Raw genomic sequence first — 23,228 nt, 5'->3', positions numbered from 1 at the left:
TTTAAAGCAAGGATAAACTTTTTTTTTAATAATTAATGCATCAACTGTATAGTTGACTTATGAATAAATAAATAGAATATACTATTTAATCTTTTATTCATTAAGGTCTTCCGTTTCCAACGGAAGACCTTCTACTGATTCTGTTGGTAAGGATTATTCTTTTTTTTTTCTTCTACTTCCTAGACGCCAACTTTGAAGCCTCATATCTCACTCATTTCTCAACGGATTTCGCTCAAATTTTCAGAGATTATAGACGTTAATAAACTCTATCAAAATGCTGTCTTAAATTTCAAAAAGCCACTTCCGGTTTTGAGTTATTTCCCTTTAAACGAAAATTTATAGGCTTTCGTTTCCAGACAAAGGCTCAGAGACGGCTAAAGCTGGAGCAGAAATTCTACTGATTTTAGATAATAGAAAGATTGAAGTTGTGCACATAGGTTTTTGTTTTTCGATTTCTCTATTCAAAATGGCACTACATCGGGGTCAAAAATTAGAACGCTTAAAAGAACCAAAAATTACTCACATTTTTCTTTTTATCTTCTAAATTAAAAATATTTTATTAAAATATATAGAACATAATTTGTGCAGAATTAGAAGATCTTTCAAATGATATGTCGAAAAAAGCGCTGACCCCTAAATTAAGGGATCTAGAGGGGCCAAAAGTTTTTTCCAGATATCTCAAAAAGTATTGAGAATTTGTTATACATCAAAGAAGCAAAGTTGTTCAAAATATCAAGCTTTATCTAATGAGGTCGTCAAAATACGTCCGGCGACGTCACTTCCGGGAACCGGAAGTAGTCAGAAAATGCATATTTTTGCCGTTTTTGGGTAACATGTGTCACTAGAAGCTTAAATATTAATTTTCCGTCCGTAGTCGTCACTTCAGGTCAAACCGGAAGTACCAAAGATTGGCTTAATTTTGCAATAATTAACATAGATTTGGAGGATTAACCCATTTTTGGACTTCATTACTCTTTTTTTTAAATGAAAGTTACTTCCGGTCAAACAGGACGGAAGACCTACTCGTTGCTTTGCAACGAGCTCGGCTCTAGTTATTATATACTTCTTTATTCGCAAAGTCTTTGTTTTTATTCTACCCAATTTTAAGAAATCGAAGATGAAAGCAAGAGATGTTTACATTGGTAGGCAAATCAAAAAGAATGGTCAATGGTAAACATATCAACTACATCGTACTATAAATATATTTGTTGATATAAAGAATGGATTCTTTATAATTATGATATCTGAACACATTGATTAACCTTCAGGATGACCAATGTATTGAGCGTTAGCAGTCTATTAAAAGTGTTCATCATTATTTTAAGCTAGATTTTATATGATCAAAATTTAACAAACGAATTAAAGTACTAGAAAGAGGCCCATGGTTCATATCGCTCTCCTGACTATTGTATGTATAAATAATAAAAAATCAGTATAGAAAAATTAAAAAAAAAAAAAAACTTCAGCTCAGATGAGCTAAAAAGCAGAACAAAGCAAACGGAATGCGACTTTTTGTGCCTTTATTAGTCTGAATACTTAGGCAAAATCAAGGGAGGGGAAAACAAATAGGATTATGTGTGCCCTTTATACAATGCTGAATATCATTATAAGAAAAATTTAACAGAAGTAAATATAGATATTTATCCCCACCCCTAATGTTCCGTTTTTTTTTTTTTTGAACTTATGATGATGTGCCAACACCATTTCATGGTGTGTGGCAGCAACTCTTTGATTTTATTCAGCGGAAAAGTAATAAGCATTGTTTGTTAAGTCTGTATTTCTACTTAGGAATTCTTCTAGCACTCACCGATCTGTCCTTTATACGTTACTTTACTAAGACACACCGTACAATATTTCGGCAATACCTCCTTTACATCATTGAACATTAATTTTTTTGTTCGTTCGTTTTACGTGCCTTCGAGAAAATTTGAGCTTATTTTGAGACGCCACCACTTGCCAGTGAAATGATTCAAATTTTTTAACAATTCATATACATGTTTGACAAAAAAAATGTACGAGACATTTTCGCTCCATATACCACCACTCTGACAAAGACTAAAACTGCCAGAAGATTTCTCCAAATATGTAGGCAAAATCCATATTTAAAACAATTTCTATCTAAATCGCCTAGCTAAGACGTCTGAAAACTCTCAACTTTGTCTTATGTCAGAACCTAGGTTGTGTCAGAGATAAAGGGAAAATTAAATAAAATTAATCAGAAATTTCAATGTATTGTAGGTAAATAAGGAACGAATTTACTCAATACAAGGATTTTTTTTAAAATTACACTCATGCTTTGCTCTCATGAAAATATCGGATATTATCCTGTTCCTATAAAAAGATCCAAATATAAACATGGAATATCTATCTTTTGAATATTCTTTATAAATAACCCCCTCCCTCCGAAAAAAAAAACCCATCACTTACTAGAATAGTGATAATATCCGCCAAAGACATCTGTTCGCAATCTACAAAAAAACATAAATTCACACCAATTAATGGAACGGGCAATTGTTCTTGCGCTAAATATATATGCTCAAAGAATGTATCAAAGTCGTTGGCACTATGTACTATCTATAGCAGTGCAATTGGTAAAGCAATCAGATGTGTCGACAAAGTACCTCTCGCTCTTCACCTATCTCTTGTTTTATCATTTAAATAAAAAAAATGACGTTATATCACAGGGACAAAGGGTTCACATTCCGTAAATGGTTACTAATTTTAAACTTGTGAAAATAAACTTTTGCCATTTATCTTTTAGAGGGAATGCAAAGTCACAGTTGATATTGCTACACTTACTGATGGTGTACAAAACTGCACCTGAACTTTTTAGAAATTCGCTTTTTCTAAAAGAGTTAAAACCTTTTAAAGGACATAAATATATGAATAAAATAAATTAAAACAGCACATTTGAATTCTAATTTTACTGGTGCTGTTATGAAATCGTTATCTTTGTCATTGATAGGAATTTAAAATAAAATAAAAATAAATTTTGTAGGTTTTTTAAATGTAATGCATTCAAGCACAACATGAAATATTTAATATCTTTTTCACTGAAAAAAAGTTATGCATAAAAGAACACTAAAGTGGATAATTTGCAACAACTTTAGTTTAAAAAAGGGAATGATTTTTGAAGAAGATATACACAGAAATTAAAAAAAAAACAAACTTTCGTCGGAGTAACTCAAGTTGGATGTTTGACTTACTGGGGGGTAAAATATTCTGTGTTTTAAAAATAAGACTGAACAATATATAAACAAAAGTTATTGAATATCAGTTACGCGAGTAGCATAAAACCATGATACAGAAATCCATTCCTTTCAATATATAGATTATTTATTTCATTTAATAAAAAGAGGATTTATTGATTGGCTCATAATAATCGATACTTATAAATTATGACAGGTCGATCACCGCTGGTTATCTTCATCCTTCTCATAGTCAGAAAAGGGTTACTGTGACCTAATTTCGGTCAACTGCATGCACATACTTAACCTAAAGTTATAAATAAATTGAACTTTTCTACAATGTATTCACCAGCACTTTTGAAATATCTCATATGAATCGGGAAATAAAACAGGGGCATTATCTAAAAGAAACAACAGAATTCACCTGATATCAATATTATTCCTGTGTAATATAAATGTTGTTAATAGAAACGATGTAGGCTGCGTTAGTGTTTAAGTTCTCGGAAGAGTATTTTACGAGATTCCGTGCATACGCACATGTTTCTTATTGCTATTAAAAAATATTCGTACATATTCTAATGTATATAAAAAGAAACTTGGCATTTTTTTACTGCGTGTGATATGGAATGCACAATCAACAAACAAGTGCATATTATATCAAGTATCTCTCATTACCACAATGGATAACAAATAAAATATATGTACATGTAATTACATGAATTGAAATTGAGCAGTAATGGATCTTTTTCGACGTCGTGCCAGCGCCTACTGCGACACGGGGTCTCAGTTTATACAGTCTCATCCGAAGGACCAGTCTCCTAGTCCGACAGTGAGATTTGAACCCGCGAAGTAAGGATCAACACACACAACGACACACAAGCGTGTTACTATATATATCCAATCCGTTGCGAGAGGATGAGAAATGAATATTCAGATGATTATGAACTACGAGTAAATTAAGCATCGCATTTTCCTGATATGATTCATGAATTATCAACAAAAAGTTTTTCACATTTTGTTAAATATTGAATATTGTAAAAATGGTATTTCATATCAGTTTCCTAGAGGGAGAAAGCATACCCTGTTGACAGGACACATCCGCCATGAGTTCTATGTATTGATCAGATAAAGAAAACGTTTAAAATATAAAAACAAAAACCTAACAATTGATATGAAATATGTCAGAAAACCCTTTCAAAATCAAAGCTCAAAGAGGAGAGACCTAAGTATTAATGTGATCAATTTCACCATCAAAACCTTGAGTAAAATTTTCAAAGTTATATGGAAAGAATGGCAATAAAATTTGAAATCTTGTTTAAAAGGGTATTTCATTTAAATAAAAAAAAAAACACAGGCAAGGAATACATCCAGTGATCGTCAAAAAATAAAACTATATACGTTCAACTCCTCATAAACATTTAATAACTGAACTGCAAAAATGCAATGGAGCAATGAAATACAATAACAAGTATCTGACATCTTCAGAATTTTCATCAGCTTTTGTTCATTGTCATACCAAAAGATGTCCAGCCATGCTCAGATATTCAACGGAAATTATTCTCTAAATACAGTTTTATTTTCTAAATTGCCATGTTCAGATTTTGTGCCTATAAATTTTTTTTCACAATATTCAATGTCCGTTCATATTCTCAGGTACTTCATCAATGAAACCAATTTCTGTATCAAAGAATCGATCAGAGAAGAGGTCAGAAACCCATTTATAAGGAAATACCAAAAAAGTACTCTCAAGCACTTTATAATATTTATAGGTTTTCTTTTTATAAATCTCATTACAGGCTGAAATAAAATCTCTCCGCGCTCTTACTCTCTGCTCTAAAAATATAAGCAAAAGTTCATAAAATACAGAAGTGCGCGACTTAACCATAAAACAGCTCGTAGTAGATGGAGTTTAGCATCACACTTAATAGCACATCGCGTATCTCTGTAATTCTGTATCACAATCTCCTTCCAGAGTCTGAGAGAGTGTCATTGTAAGCACGATCTACGACCATTTATTGTTATTTATGTGGATTGTAATAGTGTTAGGTCTACCACTGTCTTTCCCTGTAACAATTATGTCTCTAAATTATTGTACACTGTGACCCACTATTATATACGATAATCCATAGAGGACCTTTGACTAATCCATTAAGCACCTTTGACTTCGTAATCTTTATCAATCAAAATTCAGTTATATAATAATATAAATGATAATCTACCAACGACCCATGCATTGTCATTCATATATCCGTTCTCAGACCATTTTAAAATATATTTTACACCCCCCCCCCAAAAAAAAAAACTCACTGAGCTATAAGAACATGTATTATAAAACAAAATATTTTATCATAAGCAATGATATAGGTATTTCTTTTGTAATTAGAATCTTAGCAATGTTATAGCTATTTCAGGTATAATTGGAATCTAAGCAATGATATAGCTATTTCTTTTGTAATTTGAATCTTAGCAATGATACAGCTATTTCACTTTGCGCAAGATATGTAACACAGAAGCCTAATAATACCCAACAAGATCTTAATAAACATCATACGGTGAAGGGTAATTTCAGAATGTGTGAGATTAATATTTATTTGAAGATTCTGTAGCTAACTGTTCAATAAGTCTCATTTTATTGGTTTAAGATTTTCCTCATTATCAGCCAGGTGCCAGATTGAAAATAATTTTTAAAAATATTTGAACCATTTCTTTTCCTATCTAAATATAATGAAAGGAAAAGAAATTGATCTAAATATAATAATTATGAATTCAAATCAGACAGAGAGAATGTATATTTTGTACGTTATCCAGATACACTTACTGTGTTTTAACTTAATTTTTGCGCTCATAATATCCCCCCAGTTAGTTTTTAAAAAAAAAGAACATAAAACAGAAATCAGATATGCATGTAATAAAAATAATAATAACACACAATATATGACTTTTTATTCAATATGTTATATAGAATTCAATCAATGTAAAAAAAAGAAAGATAAACTTACCTGAATTTATGAGTTCGAGGTCTCTCTCAGCAATATGATGCAACTTTCCACCGGCTCCGTTGGAGTAAATTCTCGATCGAAACATCAAATCGCGCATTTATGTACTCCGAGTCAATGAATAAAAGTTCAGATGTAGTGGTCAAAATGACTTTGCAATGGATAAGATACATCTTTACTTGCAGATAAATAATTATTTTCAAATAAATGTTATCTTATAACTGTTCGTTATTAAAGTTCCGTAGATTGTTTCTATTCACATCATAATAACGGTATTTGTACATCATCTAAACAAACCATATAAAATGTTTTAGATTCATATCGCAAGTCTTTATTATTTTAAAACACGATGTCAGAGTAAATGGTACAGTTATTTATATCAAAACTGTTTATAACATTTAGATATTTTAAACTTTTTCTATAAAGGCGTAAAAGGGATGGGAAATTCCCCGCTCCGGGACAAGACATTTTCACATATCTATATGAGTTAAGAAAGTTCTGTTTCAATTTCAAATAATCTATTCCTTAATTTTACTTGATAATATACATTGAATAATATTAATGAATTATTTATTTTTCAGTTGTTTTTATGGCTTGTGAAAAAAAGAACAAGAGCCTGAACTAGAGCCTCTTTGCAATTCAAGGGAAGGTGAAGAGCAGGGGTTTCGCTTGAATGCTCCCATTCTTTCTAAATTGGATGTACCGGTATTTAATTCTACATACTAATTTAAGCGGAGGAAAGGGTTACTAACAGTCAGATGAAACAAATGCAATGTAGATAAAAAATGGCGCAATGATTTGTAAAGCAAAAATTTCCTATTTAAGACGGTCGTGCACAGAATTGAGGCTGATTTTGTAACGTCAAAATATACTTTTCTGACGTTATTATATACGTCGTTTAAGCGTAAAAACGTCAAAAATTAAAGGCGTAACAAATTAGACTAGACATCCAATTTTTGCTCCCGTTTTCTTAAAAATGTCTTACTTTTTAGAGTTTCTTTAAATACACAATTTTATTTATTTGCACATTTTAAAAATAAGATTTTATTTGCTACAAGTTTTCCCAGTAAATAGGGAATACAGCTAATATTGGTACTATACGCCCGGTTAAATACCATCATACGCATATTTGTGTCGTAGTAACAAAACCGACTAGACATCAAAATCACTCTAATAATCTGTCCTACTACTTGCTTAATTTTTTTAAAAGAAACATTTGACTACTTCTTGATTTGCACATTTCATTTATCAACTTAGTTTTACGAAAAGAACCTGCTATATATTTAAAAATCTTTTCCAAACATTCTATCTTTTCTTGTTACTTGACAAGAACACGACATATTACGGAACCCTCTCAATTTTACGAACAGTCGAAATCGGCCAGTAAACTGGAAAATTAAAAATGGATATTGTGTGACATCATCACCAGACATTATAGAAGCATCGTACAAATTGGCAGAAAAATCACTGTAGCCAAAACGATAAAATGACCAAAAATACTAACGCCCGTGGTTTACAGAGTTACAAGTTACGCAATTTCAAACCCCAATACTATGCACGACGTCTAAAGTACACAATAGATTATTATGTGTAAGTCGTTTTAATTCCGCGGTGTTAAAAGTTCACGATATCTCAAAAAGTACCAATTGCGAACGGTTAAATTTCACCCTGCAAGAAATTACTGTAAATGTATTATATTTGGCGTGTACGATATTTGGCGGAAATTGAATTTTCAACAAAATGGCGTAGATTTGATTTAGCGCTTTTTGAATGTGCGTAACATAAACCTTTATACACAAAGCATTTAGGGAGGTACTTGATTTAGCGGAGGCTGCTTTCCGCGAAAGGCGCTAAAAAGAATACACAGCCAAATGTAATACGTTTACAGTAATTCAAAATTCGTACAAGCATATGAACGTTTTTAAAAACTAATAATAACATTCACGATAGGTTTAATTTCGCGGGAAAATGATAAATCGCGAACATAACGAAATTAAAACAATCATGAATATTTGCCAGTCTACAGTACATCGTTGTAGATAAAAAATTATGCGATGTTTTTAAAACAAAATTTCCCAAAGCTCGCATCAGAATATAACTACATATGGACATATGGACACAGTCGTTCCCATCTTTTTTGTGCTTTTCTAGTAATTCTTTGAGCCTTTTATGTCAGTTCTCTTCATCCGCGAAATGAATACACGTAAAATTCGAAATTCATCACTCTTTAAGTTTGCTTCAGATAACCGTTTATTACAACGAATTGTTATCTCGGACTATCCTCTATGGATTTCAAGAGGATATCAATTTTATTCCTTTTTTCAGCATTTTTGGAGTATGTGGACTCCTAAACAAGTCAAATATCACTCGGGAGATGGACAAATCGCTTGCAGCCGTTGGTCTGAGCTTTAACAAAGGTCCCCTCCTTGTTAACATGTCAGCGACTTTTCTAAGAAAAAATAGCACCCGACCTTTACAGCTGCGGTGCTATTTCAGTTTTCAAATGTCAATATCTACAACAGTTTTGTTGGACAAAAGCCCCATACAGACTACATACTGTGGCGGAAATTACAGCAACAGACATTTACACATAAAAATGTTCATCGTTGGTGTACTACCATAAAAGGTCCTTGCCCTCGCGTGAACGGTTTCTTTTTATTTCTATCGCATGTCAGGGCTGTTTTTCATCAATTTATTAAAGTTTTTCTTTCCTTCAGGTACTACTCATTGCTAAGCCATTAATGATGTTCTGTAATTGTACATTGTCGCGTGCATAACTGTCGCGTTACTCAAAAATATTTGAAATAGAATAATTCCCATCTGTTCATTCTTATTAATAAATACTAGTATCTTATTAAGGGTACGTTTGTCCTTCCGTTCCAGACAATGATTGTCTAGTTTGCCCTCTCTAGGACCTGGAAACTTAGAAAAGAATCCAAGTCTTTCTTTCATAATAATTAAGCATTTAAGGAAATAAATTCTAAAGCTATGAACGGAGTCTATAATGCACTAGGCAATTTTTAAAATCTTTTTTTTTTACGAAAAATCCTCTTGAGATGAAATATCAACGTCACTTAATAGTTATTTTACGAATGCATTTCTATCAGGTCATTAAAGAAATTTTATGACATTTTTGTCGATTCCCTTTTTTATGACACAGTTTTATTACAACTCAAACAATCTCAAGATAACACGTATTTTGTCCTTTGTTTTCTTTAAAAATCCAACATCAGTATTTTCTTCAAAGTAATTACAATTAAAACTAGCCGCTTTTTCATGTCATAAAAACTTACCGCTTTTTTGTCCAGCAGGTGTTTAACAGCTAAGCTGAATATTTCCCAGTTGTTGACCATGCTCTGGAAATAAGAATTCAGAATATATGATTATAAACCTACAAGTTGAATTGAATACTAGTAGTTGAAAAAGTTGCAACCAAACAAATATGAGAACAAAATACAACTTTTCTCTCTGGAAAGGTAAAAAAGAACCTACATGTTTTCCTTGTAAAACATTTTAAAAAAGTAATTCTTTTTTACTTTTCCACCAAAGCCACTTAGCTAAATTTAAAACCACATCTTGCATCTTGGACAAGTTTACTTTTTTTTAAATTGAGGTGAATTTTTTTTTCGTTGTGTGTCTGTTTCTCGGTGACACACAAAAATCTGTGCAGGATGAAAGTGATCCAAGTAAGACAGGTATATCGAGGTAAAGGGTTAAGCTGATGAAATATAATACTGAATAATATTGAGAGAAGGTTGTGTTAAATGAATGAAATACTTTCACAGATTATTTTTATGTCCCCGTGATCGAAGATTCGGGTGTAAACAGTGTTGGCCCTGTCCTTCCGTCTGTTTTCCGCGAAAACTTTAACCTTGCTCATAACCTTTGATTGGTTGAACCTATGGCTTTCATATTTCACATGTGTATTCCTTGTGACAAAAGTGAAGACCTTCCTTTTGGTACCAACAAATTTGAGTTTTTGACCTTGGAATTTGACCCAATTTTGCATACATTCCCTTGATTTTAACCCTTGCCATAACTTTTAAAGAACTTTAACCTTGGTCATTACTTTTACCACGGCTTTCAAATTTCTCATGTGTATTTATCTTGTCCTTTTCCTGTGGGTCAAATTTTTAACCTTTTGACGTTGACCTAAGAGTTTAACTTAGTGACTTTTAAGAACTTGAACCTTGGTCATTACTTTTGAACAGTTAGTACTTATCTAGGGCTTTCAAAATTCACAAATATATTTCTTGTGACAAGAATTTCCTTTACAAACAAACAGTTTTGACACTGAAGTTTGACTTGCATTTGGAAATTTTAACCTTCGCAATAAGCTGCCATACGGGGGCGTCTGTGTTTCACAAACATCTTGTCTTAATTTCCTTAAAAAAACCTTTTGTTCGACGTCCTTCTCATAGATTTTTTACACAAATTGAAATACAGGTACCATCATCTGCCGGCGGAGGGCTGTAAATTTATACCTATATTCAGCAATAAAAGCCGCTGAGGGATTTTTTTTCGCCCCAGCACTTATTGACACCAAAAACATCAGTTGAAATTGTGTATTTCGAAGGACCGGCTTCTACGTCCCGCAGAGGAATTCTAACCGTGACGTAAGGATCAAATTTGTACTCCATGACTCTAGGACACATGCTCTAACCTCTCTAAGGTTTCGTCAAAATTATTGAATGTTGAGAAAAGAAAATTTTAAATCTAAACTTCAATTGTTCAAATTGGACAAATAGTGTCCTTGCTGTGTTTTTATTCAGAACTACAAAATTACTAGAAGTATTTTATGATTAAGAGGTGTTAACAATTCATACTGACAGTTAAATTACATCAGTAATTTGTTTATGAGACTTTTTGTGAATGTTGAACTAAGAGACGGTCTAAGAAAACATCAAAATAATCATTATATTGATTTTTTCTATTAGATCGTTAAAATTAACTGCAACTTTTTTCATATTTTTGACAGGACATTCTGCAATTAGTATAGCAAACAATAATTAAAACAGTATCTGCCCAGACAACTTTTGAAAACAAAAGGCTATCAAGAGTAATTGCTGTTATCAATAGCAATTAAGAGAGTTGTAGACAAGATGTTTTATTCTTCTGCCAAATAGCTATAGATAAAGAGTGCGCTAGCTTCAAAGAAGACGCTATAAAAGAAATAATGACATATAAATTATATGTATATTTATATCATTGCTGTTAAAAAAAGATTTGTAATTTCCATTTTTATGTCGATACGATATGTCCCACTGAGCTTGAGATAAAAGATACCACAGACTCTGTCACACCTGCTTCATATTTGGATATTTTACTTAAGGGGCACTATCCCTCTGCTCCAAATTTCACGACCTTTTTTTAACATTCCAAAGATTTGATTTTCAGCAACAACTATAGAATTAAATTTAAATGGAAAATAGTTTTAAGTATGAAGCGTTGCTTACTTTTTCAGAAATGAATAATATGTCAAATCATGATGTGAAGAAAATTTGATATGGTAAATAGAAAGATCAATTATTTTTTATCTCACAATTAAATTAGAAATATGAGGTATATATAAAAAAATATTTACTCCCATACCTATCTAATTCCCGTTAGAAAACATACTGAAGCGTTGCTTTTTAAATCAGAATATCAAATTGTTTTAGGTGCATGTAAAATAACACGCATCCATAAACAAGAGTTATCGTTTCATTATCGCCCTTGAAAATATTTTTTAATGAAATAAAATATTAATTAAATGTTTATAAACAATTCTGCATCTGAAATTTCTGTACAATTAAAAGACTTATACGTTAAGAGATAGAAATTTACACCGTTTAAAGGAACTGAGTACAAATGTTTTAGGTAAACTATCATAAATAATTAATAAATATACTAGCAATAGAAACTAGAAATTAACATCTGTACGACAAAACAGGTTTGATTAAGTTGACTATAAAATGGTCATTGAATATAAAATTTGGAAACTCTGGCATGACAATTCACTGAATTTCATGAATAAATGACTAAACAGAGTTATCTCTCATATCAGAAGAGTTATCTCTCTTATCAGAGGGATATTCCACCTTTAAAAAATGTGGTTATTTAACTACCAAGTTTTATGATAAACGTGATGACGAGCATTTTTTTCAATTGTCAACTTCCCTAATACTTATGCAGCAATCACCTGCATACGGAGTTTATACATCTGAGTTGACTCGATACACAAGAGCATGCTCTACGTATGAACAATTTCTAAAACTGGGCAAATTATCGACAAACAAGTTGAAGTAACAAGAATATCAGCAGTCTAGTTTAAAGTAATCATTTTGTAAGTTCTATGGTCGGTACAATGAACTTAGCAGCAAATACAATTTATCATTGAGGCAAAGCTGACTGACGTTTTTTCATAATAATTGTTAGTTCGGTATTTACACAATTTGAATTGACGATGGATTTTTCCATTATTTCCTGATCATGACAAGAAGCACTGCAGGTGTGACCGGTCGGCAGGAAATCCTCAATCCTCCATGGCACCTGATCCCATCTCTGATGTTTCGGAATTCCATGTTTGCTCTGCTCCTATTTTACTATTTTATTGGACTTTTGAGCTTGAATGCTGTTGGTTATCTCCATAATTATCATTATAAAAATGTATATCTTGAAAAAATTGATTCTTATTTAATATAACTCTTAGACTTAACATTTAATTTTGTTTAACAATACTGAATTACAAATTTACATGTGACAAGCAAGGACACATAAATGTAAAAGTGTGAAATTTTCAGTATGTCCCATCCCTTTCTCAGGAGACCACACTGACTGAACAAGCCTTGTGCTGTGGTACGTTGTCCAGAATCATTCCAAACATTTTATTTATATCTGCAGAACTTTTATCCCAATTTATCAATTATCCCAAATGATATCTGAGTATCCATGAACATAACAGCACTAAAATATATCATTAAATTAATCAAACCACCCCTAATCGTTGAAACAGTACTAGTGGGTTGAAATCGAAATTAATATTTTTCAAAAACAATCATATCTGCGCTTGCATGAATTATATGAGATAACAAACAGTATTCAAGCTCAAAAGTCCATTAAACAATACAAAATTGGAGCAGAGCAAACAGGGACCTCCAAAACATCAGAGGTGAGATCAGGTACCATAGAGAAGTGAGCATCGCCCGTCATGTACTCCTTGTCATGATCAGGAAATAAAAGAAAAATCCGTCGACAATTCAGTGTGTATATAATGGCCTAAAATTAGTGTGAAAAACGTTAGTCAGCATTTGACTTAATGATAAATTGGTTTTTCATTGTCAAGTTCATAGTATCGACCATACAACCTACGAAAAGATGACTTTAAACAAGATATGCTTTTTTTTCAGCATCCTGTTTGTCAATAACTTACCTCGTTTTATAAATTCATACAAAGAGCATACATAAAAAAAATTGCTCCAAAATTTTACAAACAGCCAAGTTATCAACATTACCAGGTATGTGAATTCAATTCCCTTTTCCTTAAAGAAAAGAAAATTGTTTAAAAATTTTGACATTGACCAGATGTAAGTGATTAAATTAATATTTAAGTAAAGGGTTTTACTATTGAATTAGTGAATCTTTAAGGAACAAAAAAGAGACAATTATACTGTCAGAACCTGGAGGTTTAGTAACATTTATTACTGGAAGCTGATCCAATAATTCCAACTCTGTATTGATATAATCATCAAGTGAGTACTTTACTGGTGGTTTTGATCAATGTAATGGTACCTCAGCTTCATTATACTGGGTTCATACTCCAGCGGGGTCATTAAGTTGGTAATCTTTTTTAAAAGGATGTAAGTATTTAGGATTTGGGGACTTAAGAGGTGACAGTGATGTGTTGTATCATTTTTTTTTAATTGACAAAGATTTTACAATTACGTCTCCATTTTATATGAGAAATAGATTTATCTGCAAGACTTTGATTGTAAATGCCTTTGTTTTATAAGTAACAATAGTGTTCCCAGGGAACTGATTTCCTGTGTATAGGATTTCTTTCCTTTATAAGCTTTCAAATAGAATTGTTCAGAAATTTGGTGAGAAATTAGTTCTTCATGTGATGCAGTAGTTACAGCATAATCTCTAATATCACAGAGTAAAGAGTGGATCTTTATGTCCCAGGTTTGAATCCTCGTTTTCAACAAAAAGAAGAAAGAAGGTAGAGGTGTTAAAAGGAGATTTCTATGACAATACCAGTATGCCAAAAATATTTTGTAATTAAATTAAGTCAGCAGTAGGACTACTTTCTAATAATTACTGGCATAACATCTTGGGATACACATTGTATACAATAAAAATAAAATTATACATATTGTATATTTATAATTTATACCAGACATATTTTTTTCTCTAAGTTTCAGAAGAATTTAATCAAAAGCTTCTCAGTGAAACTGTGTTATCTGAAATGCACTGGGAGACGAATTTTGTGTCAGAAGAGACAGGACTGCACAGTGTAGAGAAACATGGGGAATAGTGCAATGGGAGCAAAATTTAATGTCGAAATCCACAGTGTGACATTTTGCATAGGCGTCAGATTACACAGTTTTCACTGTACATGAAAAAAAGAAAACATTATTTCCTTATCATGACGTGGAGTACATGGCAGGTGTTTCCAGTTGGTAGGGGATGCTCACTCCTCTATGGCACCTAATCCCACCTCTGATGTTTTGGAGGTCTGTGTTTGCTCTGCTCCTATTTTGTATTGTTTTATGGGCCTTTGAGCTTGACTCCTGTTCGTTATCTCCGTATATTTCATTCATCAAAAAATAGTCTCTTGACCATATTCTTTTTATTGAGCAACAGTCAAACTAATTGATAAAAGTTCCTCTGAAATACACTGATCGTCACTTAATGTTCACCATTGACCGACAGAGAGAATTTTCCCACGATATAACTGATTTTGATTCTGATTAGTTGATTGATTTATTGTGATACCACTTCTATTTCAGGGGAAACGTAAAGTGCAATCAGACTACAACTGGAGGAGTAGCCTTGTAGAGAAATGTACAGAAATTTCTATTAAAAAATTGGTAAAATTGTGCAATAAAGTTTAAAAAAAAACATAAAAAAGAAATATGTAACTAAATGCAGTGTAAAATTGGTAAAATTGTGCAATAAAGTTTAAAAAAAACATAAAAAAGAAATATGTAACTAAATGCAGTGTACTTGCATGTCTAGTTATATTAAAATCTGAACAAAATTTAAGTGGAGTAGCATTTAAACACACAGATTCCAGCTGATGTCAAAAACCTCCTTGTCCATTTTTTTAATGTTAAATTATTTTGAGTTTCATGAAAAAGTTTTATGCGTGAAGTCGCATGTCTGACATCTAACCCCCCACCCTCACCCCACACTTGCCCTTTAAGCATCTCACTGTATAGATATAACATTTTTTTTATCCACAAGGCAAACAATTTATGATTTTTACCCCCTAAGAATCCCCAAATAAAATTGCTTTGTCAATAAAAGTTGAAACTGTACCTTTTGCTTACAATATACTTCAAAAATTTAAAGAAGAGTCATTCTCATAGAACATATAACTGATTCTTCTTTCACATTGTGCTTGTACATAAAGAACATAAATTTTCATCTCTTTTTATAATTTTAGATTTAAAGAAAAGTTCTTACCAAGGTTATTTCAAAACTTAATATTGAGACCATTGAAGTTTACTGTTTTGTTGTTGTTGTTGTAATTTTGAAAGGAAAATAAAAAAAAAATCATCTTCAATTCTTATTTTCCAAAATCAAAACAAACAAACAAAAGAACAACAACAAAACAAACAATAACAGAAATGTCCTTCTTTATTGTCTGTAAATTAGTTGATAACAAAGACCATGAAATCGATATACATGCTAAAATTCCCCAAAAGGTTGCTTGTATTTCAAAATCTTTACAGCCCTGGCGCTACTCCCTGAAGGTGGTGAGAGAGTCCTGACTATGGCAATATTCTGAATGTTTAAGATCTACATACAGGGTATAAACACAGAATATGAGTTCAACAGCGTAACTGAATAATATAAAGGGGGATCACTCTAAGAAATTTTTAAAATAACTTTCTAAACTTTTACAATCCTTTTTCTTTGTTAAGTACATTTTTTATACCCCTGCTTGAAAAGTGGGAGGATGTATAGTGATTGGGATGTCTGTCCATATGTTCGTTGGTTCGTCTGTCTATATGTCTGTCCGTCTGTTATGCTTTGGGATACCCATCTCTTATCTTTCGTCTCCTCTTATACCACTGATTGAATTTTAATGAGACTTTCACAGAATCTTTGTTATATAGTTCCTTTCAGACCTCCTATATTACTTTTTGATCTGACACATGTTTCGGGTTTCCCAGAGCAAAACATGGACACTGCCATTCCTTGTATAATATAGAAAAGTACCCATCTCTTATCCACAACTCCTACTATATTAATGAATAATATTTGATGATACCTTCACAGGTACTTTATTACATAATTCCATAGTGCACATCCTTTTTTTCTTTTTAATCTGACACTTCTTTCGTGTCTCCGAGAACAAGACATGGACTTTGCCATTATAATGGCATGGGAGGCTAGGCAGGCACGTAGCATCATTTTTGAAAGTGGGGGGGGGGGCAGCCAGAGAATTTTTTTTTTTACTTACTAGTAAAAGTTGACAAACAAAAAAAAAGAAAACTGTCCAATCTCGAAAATCCTATTTCGGGGGGAGGGGCGGGGGGTGGGTGGGTGGGGCTAACTTTTTTCAACGAAAACTTTCATTTCCAATTTTTTTGGCATACAATACATTTCCTTGATATGACATTACTGTGGTAAGAAGTAGGGGGCCAACCAACCTTTCAATGAACATTTTCAATATTAAAGTTAATGTTGGGAAAACAAGAGGCCTATGGGCCACATCGCTCACCTGAATAGCTTTGACCATGCTGTTCTTTACCAAATTCCCCCCTTGTAATAAGTATCGTGAGCCGACCTACCACATTGGTCATAGTCTGGACAATTTAAAATCTACACTACACAGGGATGCTTCCACATATGTTTCAGCTTTTCTTGTCAAGTAGTTCCTGTGAAGAGGATTTTTATAGTATTTTCCTATATATTTCAATTTAAAACTTGTGTTCCCTATTGTGGCCTTGCCCTACCACCCAGGGTCATGATTCGAACAATTATAAATCTGTACTACCCCAGGATGCTTCCACATAAGTTTCAGCTTTTCTGGCCCAGTAGTTCTTGAGAAGAAGATTTTTAAAGTTTTCTCCTCTATATTTCTATGTAAAACTTTGATTCTCTATTGTGGCCCTGCCCTACCCCCAGGGGTCATGATTTGAACAATTTAGAATCTACACTATCCCTGGATGCTTCCAAATATGTTTTCTGGCCCAGTGGTTTTTAAGAAGAAGGTTTTTAAAGTTTTTTTTCCTATATATTTCTATGTAAAACTTTGATTCCCTATTGTGGCCCAACCAACCCCCTGGGGTCATGATTTGGACAATTTAAAATCTACACTACCCCAGGATGCTTCCACACAAGTTTCAGCTTTTCTGGCCCAGTGGTTCTTGAGAAGAAGATTTTTTAATGACCCCATCCTATTCTTGTCTTTTTAGGTCAACTCAGGTGACCTATTGCTATCCGTTTTTGTCCGTCGTTCATTGTGTATTAACATTTGAACTTTTTCAGCTTCTTCTCTGAAACCACTGAATCAATTTCAACCAATTTTGGCATATAGCATCTATGGGTGAAGGGGAACAAAAATTGTGAATTTCATAGTTCCTGCCCCCCTGTGGCCTGTGGGGGGGGGGGTCAAAACCACTAAATTTAGGACAATCTTTAAAAATCTTCTTCTTTACTCCTGGACACCAAGCAGTCAAACTGTTGGTATGATTGTAATCAGCAATGAGTCCTCTACCAAAATTGTGGAATTCATGGCCCTAGGGTCAGGGTTTCTTGTGCTAGGGTGGGGCTATATAGATTATATAGTGAAAATGCATAAGTTCTTTGAAACTCTTCTCCTCTGCTCATGGGCATTAAATAAACTAACCAAGTGCACAGTTATGTTTAATAAGGCTGCCTCTTCGAAAAGTGTGAATTTCATGGCCCCAGGGTCAGGGGTTCTAGTGCTAGGGCAGGACTATATAGATTATATAGTGAAAATGCATAAATTCTTTGAAATTCTTCTTCTCTGCTCATGGGCATTAAATAAACTAACCAAGTGCATAGTTATATTAAATACGGCTGCCTCTTCCAAAAGTGTGAATTTCATGGCCCCAGGGCCAGATGTTGCAGTGCTAGGGTGGGGCTACACAGATTATATAGTGAAAATGCATAAATTCTTTGAAATTCTTCTTCTCTGCTCACAGGTTTTAAATAAACTAACCAAGTACATAGTTATGTTGAATAAGACTGCCTTGTTGCACCCACTATTGAAATAACGACCACTATTGAAATAATTATATCAATAGTGGTTGAGAGTGCATTTCAATAGCAAACATAGTTAGTAACCACTATTGAAATACAACCACTATTGAAATAATTATATCAATACTGGTTGAGAGTGCATTTCAATAACAAACATAGGTAATAACCACTATTGAAATACAACCACTATTGAAATAATTATTTCAATAGTGGGTGAGAATGCATTTCAATAATGACCATAGGTTTCAACCACTATTGAAATACGACCACTATTTAAAGAATCATTTCAATAGTGGTTGAGAGTGCATTTCAATAACATACATAGTATGTAACCACTGTTGAAATACCACTATTGAAATAATTAATTGAATAGTTGATGATAGCTCATGATGTTTCAATACCAAACATAGCTTACAACCACTATTAAAATAATGTTCACAATTGAAATAAAGTTTTCAATAGTATTGAAATAATGATTTCAAAAGTGATTTAAATAATTATGTCGATAGTTGCTGATAATTAATACTAAAACCACATTGCAAGACTTATTAAAGTAACTTAACTATTAAAAAATACAAAGATGAATGGTCCGTTACGTTCTCCAACATTTTTAATTCATTTATTGAGTTTACTATTAAAATTACGACTACTTGTGAATGTTTTTTTTTTAAACTTGAAAATACGTTTCAAAACACCATGCCACCACATTTTAATCACACCTACTATTTTAATAAACCTAATACTAACTCCCCTAGACACTTTTAATGTCTTGACGAGTAGACATTGGCTTGACTATCCGTATTTGTAGAATAGGTAACCCCATGAACATAAGCAACAATTTAGTTCTACGCTAAATTCTTTTTATAAAAAATTCTTCTTCCGTCATATAAATTCGGCCAGACTCAGCAGGAGCTTGCTTATAACATTTGCATACATGCTGAATTATAGGTCAGTCTGTATAATAAAGAGTGTGCGTGAATTAATTGAAATTTCTACAAAAAAGGAAAACAAAACAACTTTCGTTATATTTTAAACTCAATAAATTAGTTTATTGTTCAAGAAAACAAAATGTTTAATTCATCCTTATATTTGTTTTTATATTTGGGATACTTCAGTAGAGCTTGCAATGTGGTTTTGATATTGAAATCATTGTCAGCAACTGCATGTATTAATTAGGTCTTTCCACCTTTCTGTGGAAAGACCTCTTGAAATGCTTATGTTTATTATTAGGGCTTTCCACCTTCCTGTGGAAAGACCTCTTGAAATGCTTATGTTTATTATTATTATTATTATTTTTCTTCCCGGACTTTTGAAACCGCAAGACTTATCGAAAAACTTTGTAGTTCATGATATTGGATATTAAAATTTATTCCGAAAAACGACCCCCCATGTCTGAACTTTGACCCCTTTCAAAGTTATTGCCCCTTTCGCAAGAAATGCTTGTTATCGCTACTCCTTTGAAACCATAAACCGTAGAGGTATGAAACCTTCACCAATGTCTTCGACTAATTGAGAGGACTCTGGAATCTATTCATTGCAAAAGTATTCGGTGACTCCTTCAATGAGTTATTGCCCCTGAAAGTGTTAAAGCTTACAAGAAAAATTAAAAACTTTTAAATGACAAGTGGTAAAGATATAGGACCAAGTGCATGAGATCTTATGACCGTTGACCTTGAAAATAGGTCAAGGTCAAAGGTCAAGGTCATTGGAAAAGTAGAGAAATTGTCAATTTAAGCTTAAAATTCAAATGACCTTGACCTTTGACCTTGATATTTGACCTTGACCTCTGACCTTGACCCTTACTCAAAAGGTCATAAAGAAATATTCATTACCTTTATCTAGATTCAGCTTCAAGTGTTAATCTCAAGTTTACCTCTCTCTCTCTTTTTTATGACCTTGACCTTTGACCTTGATAAATGACCTTGACCTTTGACCCCATTGACCCAAAGGTCACAATCAAGCTAAAGGTCGTGGAGGTATTTACAACCATGACTCTAACAAATGATTATAAAATTACCCCCCCCCCCCTTTAAAAGGAAAATCAACACCAACTTAGAGAAAATGTCTACAAGTCAAACGAAACGAAATATCGGCATAAGATTCGTAATAAAAGCAAGAATAGACCTGAAAGAAAGGGTCCTGAGAGTTTTAAGGTGAGTCTCTAAAGTATTTTGAAATTATAGTGAATATCGGCAAAATCTGCATTTTTTTTCTGTCTGAAATTTAGTTATTGCTGAGCATAAAAATTAAATAAAACTCGTATTGGCTATTTCTGCAAGTATTGTTAATATCATTCGATTCTCCTGCTCTATTACGACATTTTAATACCAAGTATTCTTGCATTCTTAGGTGTATGGAATTTATTTTAATTTTATTTAGATTTAAATCTAAATCTCCGAAATAGCGATTTTTCACATCAAATAAATTTCCACGCAATTGAGATAGGTTAAATCAATTGCAGATACCCCGCTTTATACACTATAGTGTAGAAAAAATGTCCATGACTTTCTCACTGTTTTTCCGGGATTTTGAATTTCCTCTGCAACTGACCACGTGTATTACTTTCGCTTTTACGACTCTATATATGCTAAGTGTCATTGCTTCACTGCAAATGTGTCCCATAATTATTCTAATCATTTTCCTACATACAATATCACATCAAACCGGCAAGATCTCAGTTTTTTAAGAAATTTGACCGGTACTTTCCTACGAAACTACAGGTATCCTCTTCCACCTTCAAAAAATAAATTAGTTTACAAAATACGCTTACTTGTGTACAACTTGATGGCTCAATGGTTAGCGTGTCCGACTTACAAACTGAGGGTTGTAGGTTCAAGCCCAGCTGGAGAAACTTTTTTTTTTTTTTTTTTTTTAATTCAAATGACATGAACACTTTAAAAAGGTGGAAAGCCGTTAATTGTTCAGAGAACAATTAGTCTCCTAGTTATTATTATTTTTCTTCCCGGACTTTTGAAACCGCAAGACTTATCGAAAAACTTTATAGTTCATGATATTGGATATTAAAAGTTATTCTGAAAAACGACCCCCCATGTTTGATCTTTGACCCCTTTCAAAGTTATTGCCCCTTTTGTAAGAAATGCTTGTTATCGCTACTCCTTCGAAACCGTAAACCGTAGAGGTATGAAACCTTCACTAAAGTCTTCGACTAATTAAGAGGACTCTGGAATCTATTCATTGCGAAAGTATGTGGTGACCCGTTCAATAAGTTATTGCCCCTGAAACTTTTTGAATTTTAGAAATAATTAAAAATTTTCAAAACGAGAAGAGATAGAGACATGAGACCAACTGCATAAGATTCATTGAGCTTTGAGCTTTAAATTCATGTAAAGGTCAAAGGTCAAGGTCATTCCAAAATTGAGAAATTAAGCTCTTTTTATATCTTTTTTGTCTCTTTACTTATACAAAATGTCTTAGCATCATTAATATGTACTTTTAAAACTATTTTTAAGATTCAATTCGTATTCCGTAAGATTGACCCTATTAAAAGTTATCGCCCTTTGTGCGGAAAACCTTGTTATCGCTACTACTTTGAAACCGTAAACCGTACAAATATGAAACCTTCACTAATGTCTTCAACTAATTGAGAGGATTCTGGAATCTATTCATTGCGAAAGTCTTCGATGACTTCTTCAATGAGTTATTGCCCCTGAAAGTCTTTGAATTTTACAAATAATTAAAAATTTTCAAAACGAGAAGTGATAGAGACATGGGACCAACTGCATAAGATTTATTTACCTTTGAGCTTAAAATTCATGTAAAGGTCAAAGGTCAAGGTCATTCCAAAATTGAGAAATTAAGCTCTTTTTATATCTTTTTTGTCTCTTAACATATACAAACTGTCTTAGCATCATTAATATGTACTCTTAAAACTATTTGGAAGATTCAATTCGTATTCCGTAAGATTGACCCTATTAAAAGTTATCGCCCTTTGTGCGGAAAACCTAGTTATCGCTACTACTTCGAAACCGTAAACCGTACAAATATGAAACCTTCACTAAAGTCTTCGACTAATTGAGAGGGTTCTGGAATTTATTCATTGTGAAAGTATTTGGTGACTCCTTCAATGGGTTATTGCCCTTGAAAGTCTCTGATTTTTAGAAATAATTAAAAATTTTCAAAACGAGAAGGTATAGAGACATAAGCCCAACTGCATAAGATTCATTGACCTTTGAGCTTAAAATTCATGTAAAGGTCAAAGGTCAAGGTCATTCCAAAACTGAGAAATTTAGCTCTTTTTATATCTCTTTTGTCTTTCAACATATGCTTAATGTCTATGCATCATTAATATGTACTTTTAAAACTGTGTCTTAGATTTCATTCTCGTCCCTTAAGATTGACCCTATTAAAAATTATTGCCCCTTGTACGAAAAACATTTTTATTGCTATTGCTCAAAAACCGTAAACCGCAAAGACACGAAACCTTCTCTAATGTCTTATGGGACTTTAGGCAAAACTTTTATGTTCAAGGGCAAAAGGATCTGTTGACTCCTTGAATGAGTTACTGCCCTTAAATGCTTTTGTGCTTAATATTAAACCTCATAACTTTTAAACTATAAGTCATAGAGACATGGGGTTAATTACA

At 32.7% G+C, this 23,228-nt stretch overlaps 2 protein-coding genes across 2 annotated transcripts in view; both read right to left on the bottom strand.

The window, feature by feature from the left end:
• The window catches only part of LOC134262504 (FMRFamide receptor-like), a 56,216-nt gene extending 49,276 nt beyond the window's left edge, over window positions 1–6,940 (bottom strand). Inside the window, exons 1-2 of the mRNA XM_062744902.1 lie at window positions 6,188–6,940; window positions 2,428–2,468 (exon numbers count right to left, since the gene is read on the bottom strand). The gene's annotated coding sequence lies outside the window, so the exon portion shown is untranslated. The remainder of the gene's footprint in view (window positions 1–2,427; window positions 2,469–6,187) is intronic.
• Window positions 1–23,228, bottom strand: part of LOC134262505 (general transcription factor 3C polypeptide 1-like) — a 124,241-nt gene that overhangs the window by 69,467 nt on the left and 31,546 nt on the right. Inside the window, exon 16 of the mRNA XM_062744905.1 lies at window positions 9,478–9,540. Within this exon, the coding sequence (XP_062600889.1) occupies window positions 9,478–9,540 (63 nt within the window). The remainder of the gene's footprint in view (window positions 1–9,477; window positions 9,541–23,228) is intronic.

This window comes from Saccostrea cucullata, unplaced genomic scaffold (assembly GCF_032062105.1).
Source record: "Saccostrea cucullata isolate Sc308-1 unplaced genomic scaffold, CSIRO_AGI_Scuc_v1 ctg379, whole genome shotgun sequence".
In the NCBI taxonomy this organism is placed as follows: Eukaryota; Metazoa; Mollusca; class Bivalvia; order Ostreida; family Ostreidae; genus Saccostrea; species Saccostrea cuccullata.
The sequence above is the reverse complement of the archived record's forward strand: the minus strand, read 5'-3'. Positions and strand labels throughout refer to the sequence as shown.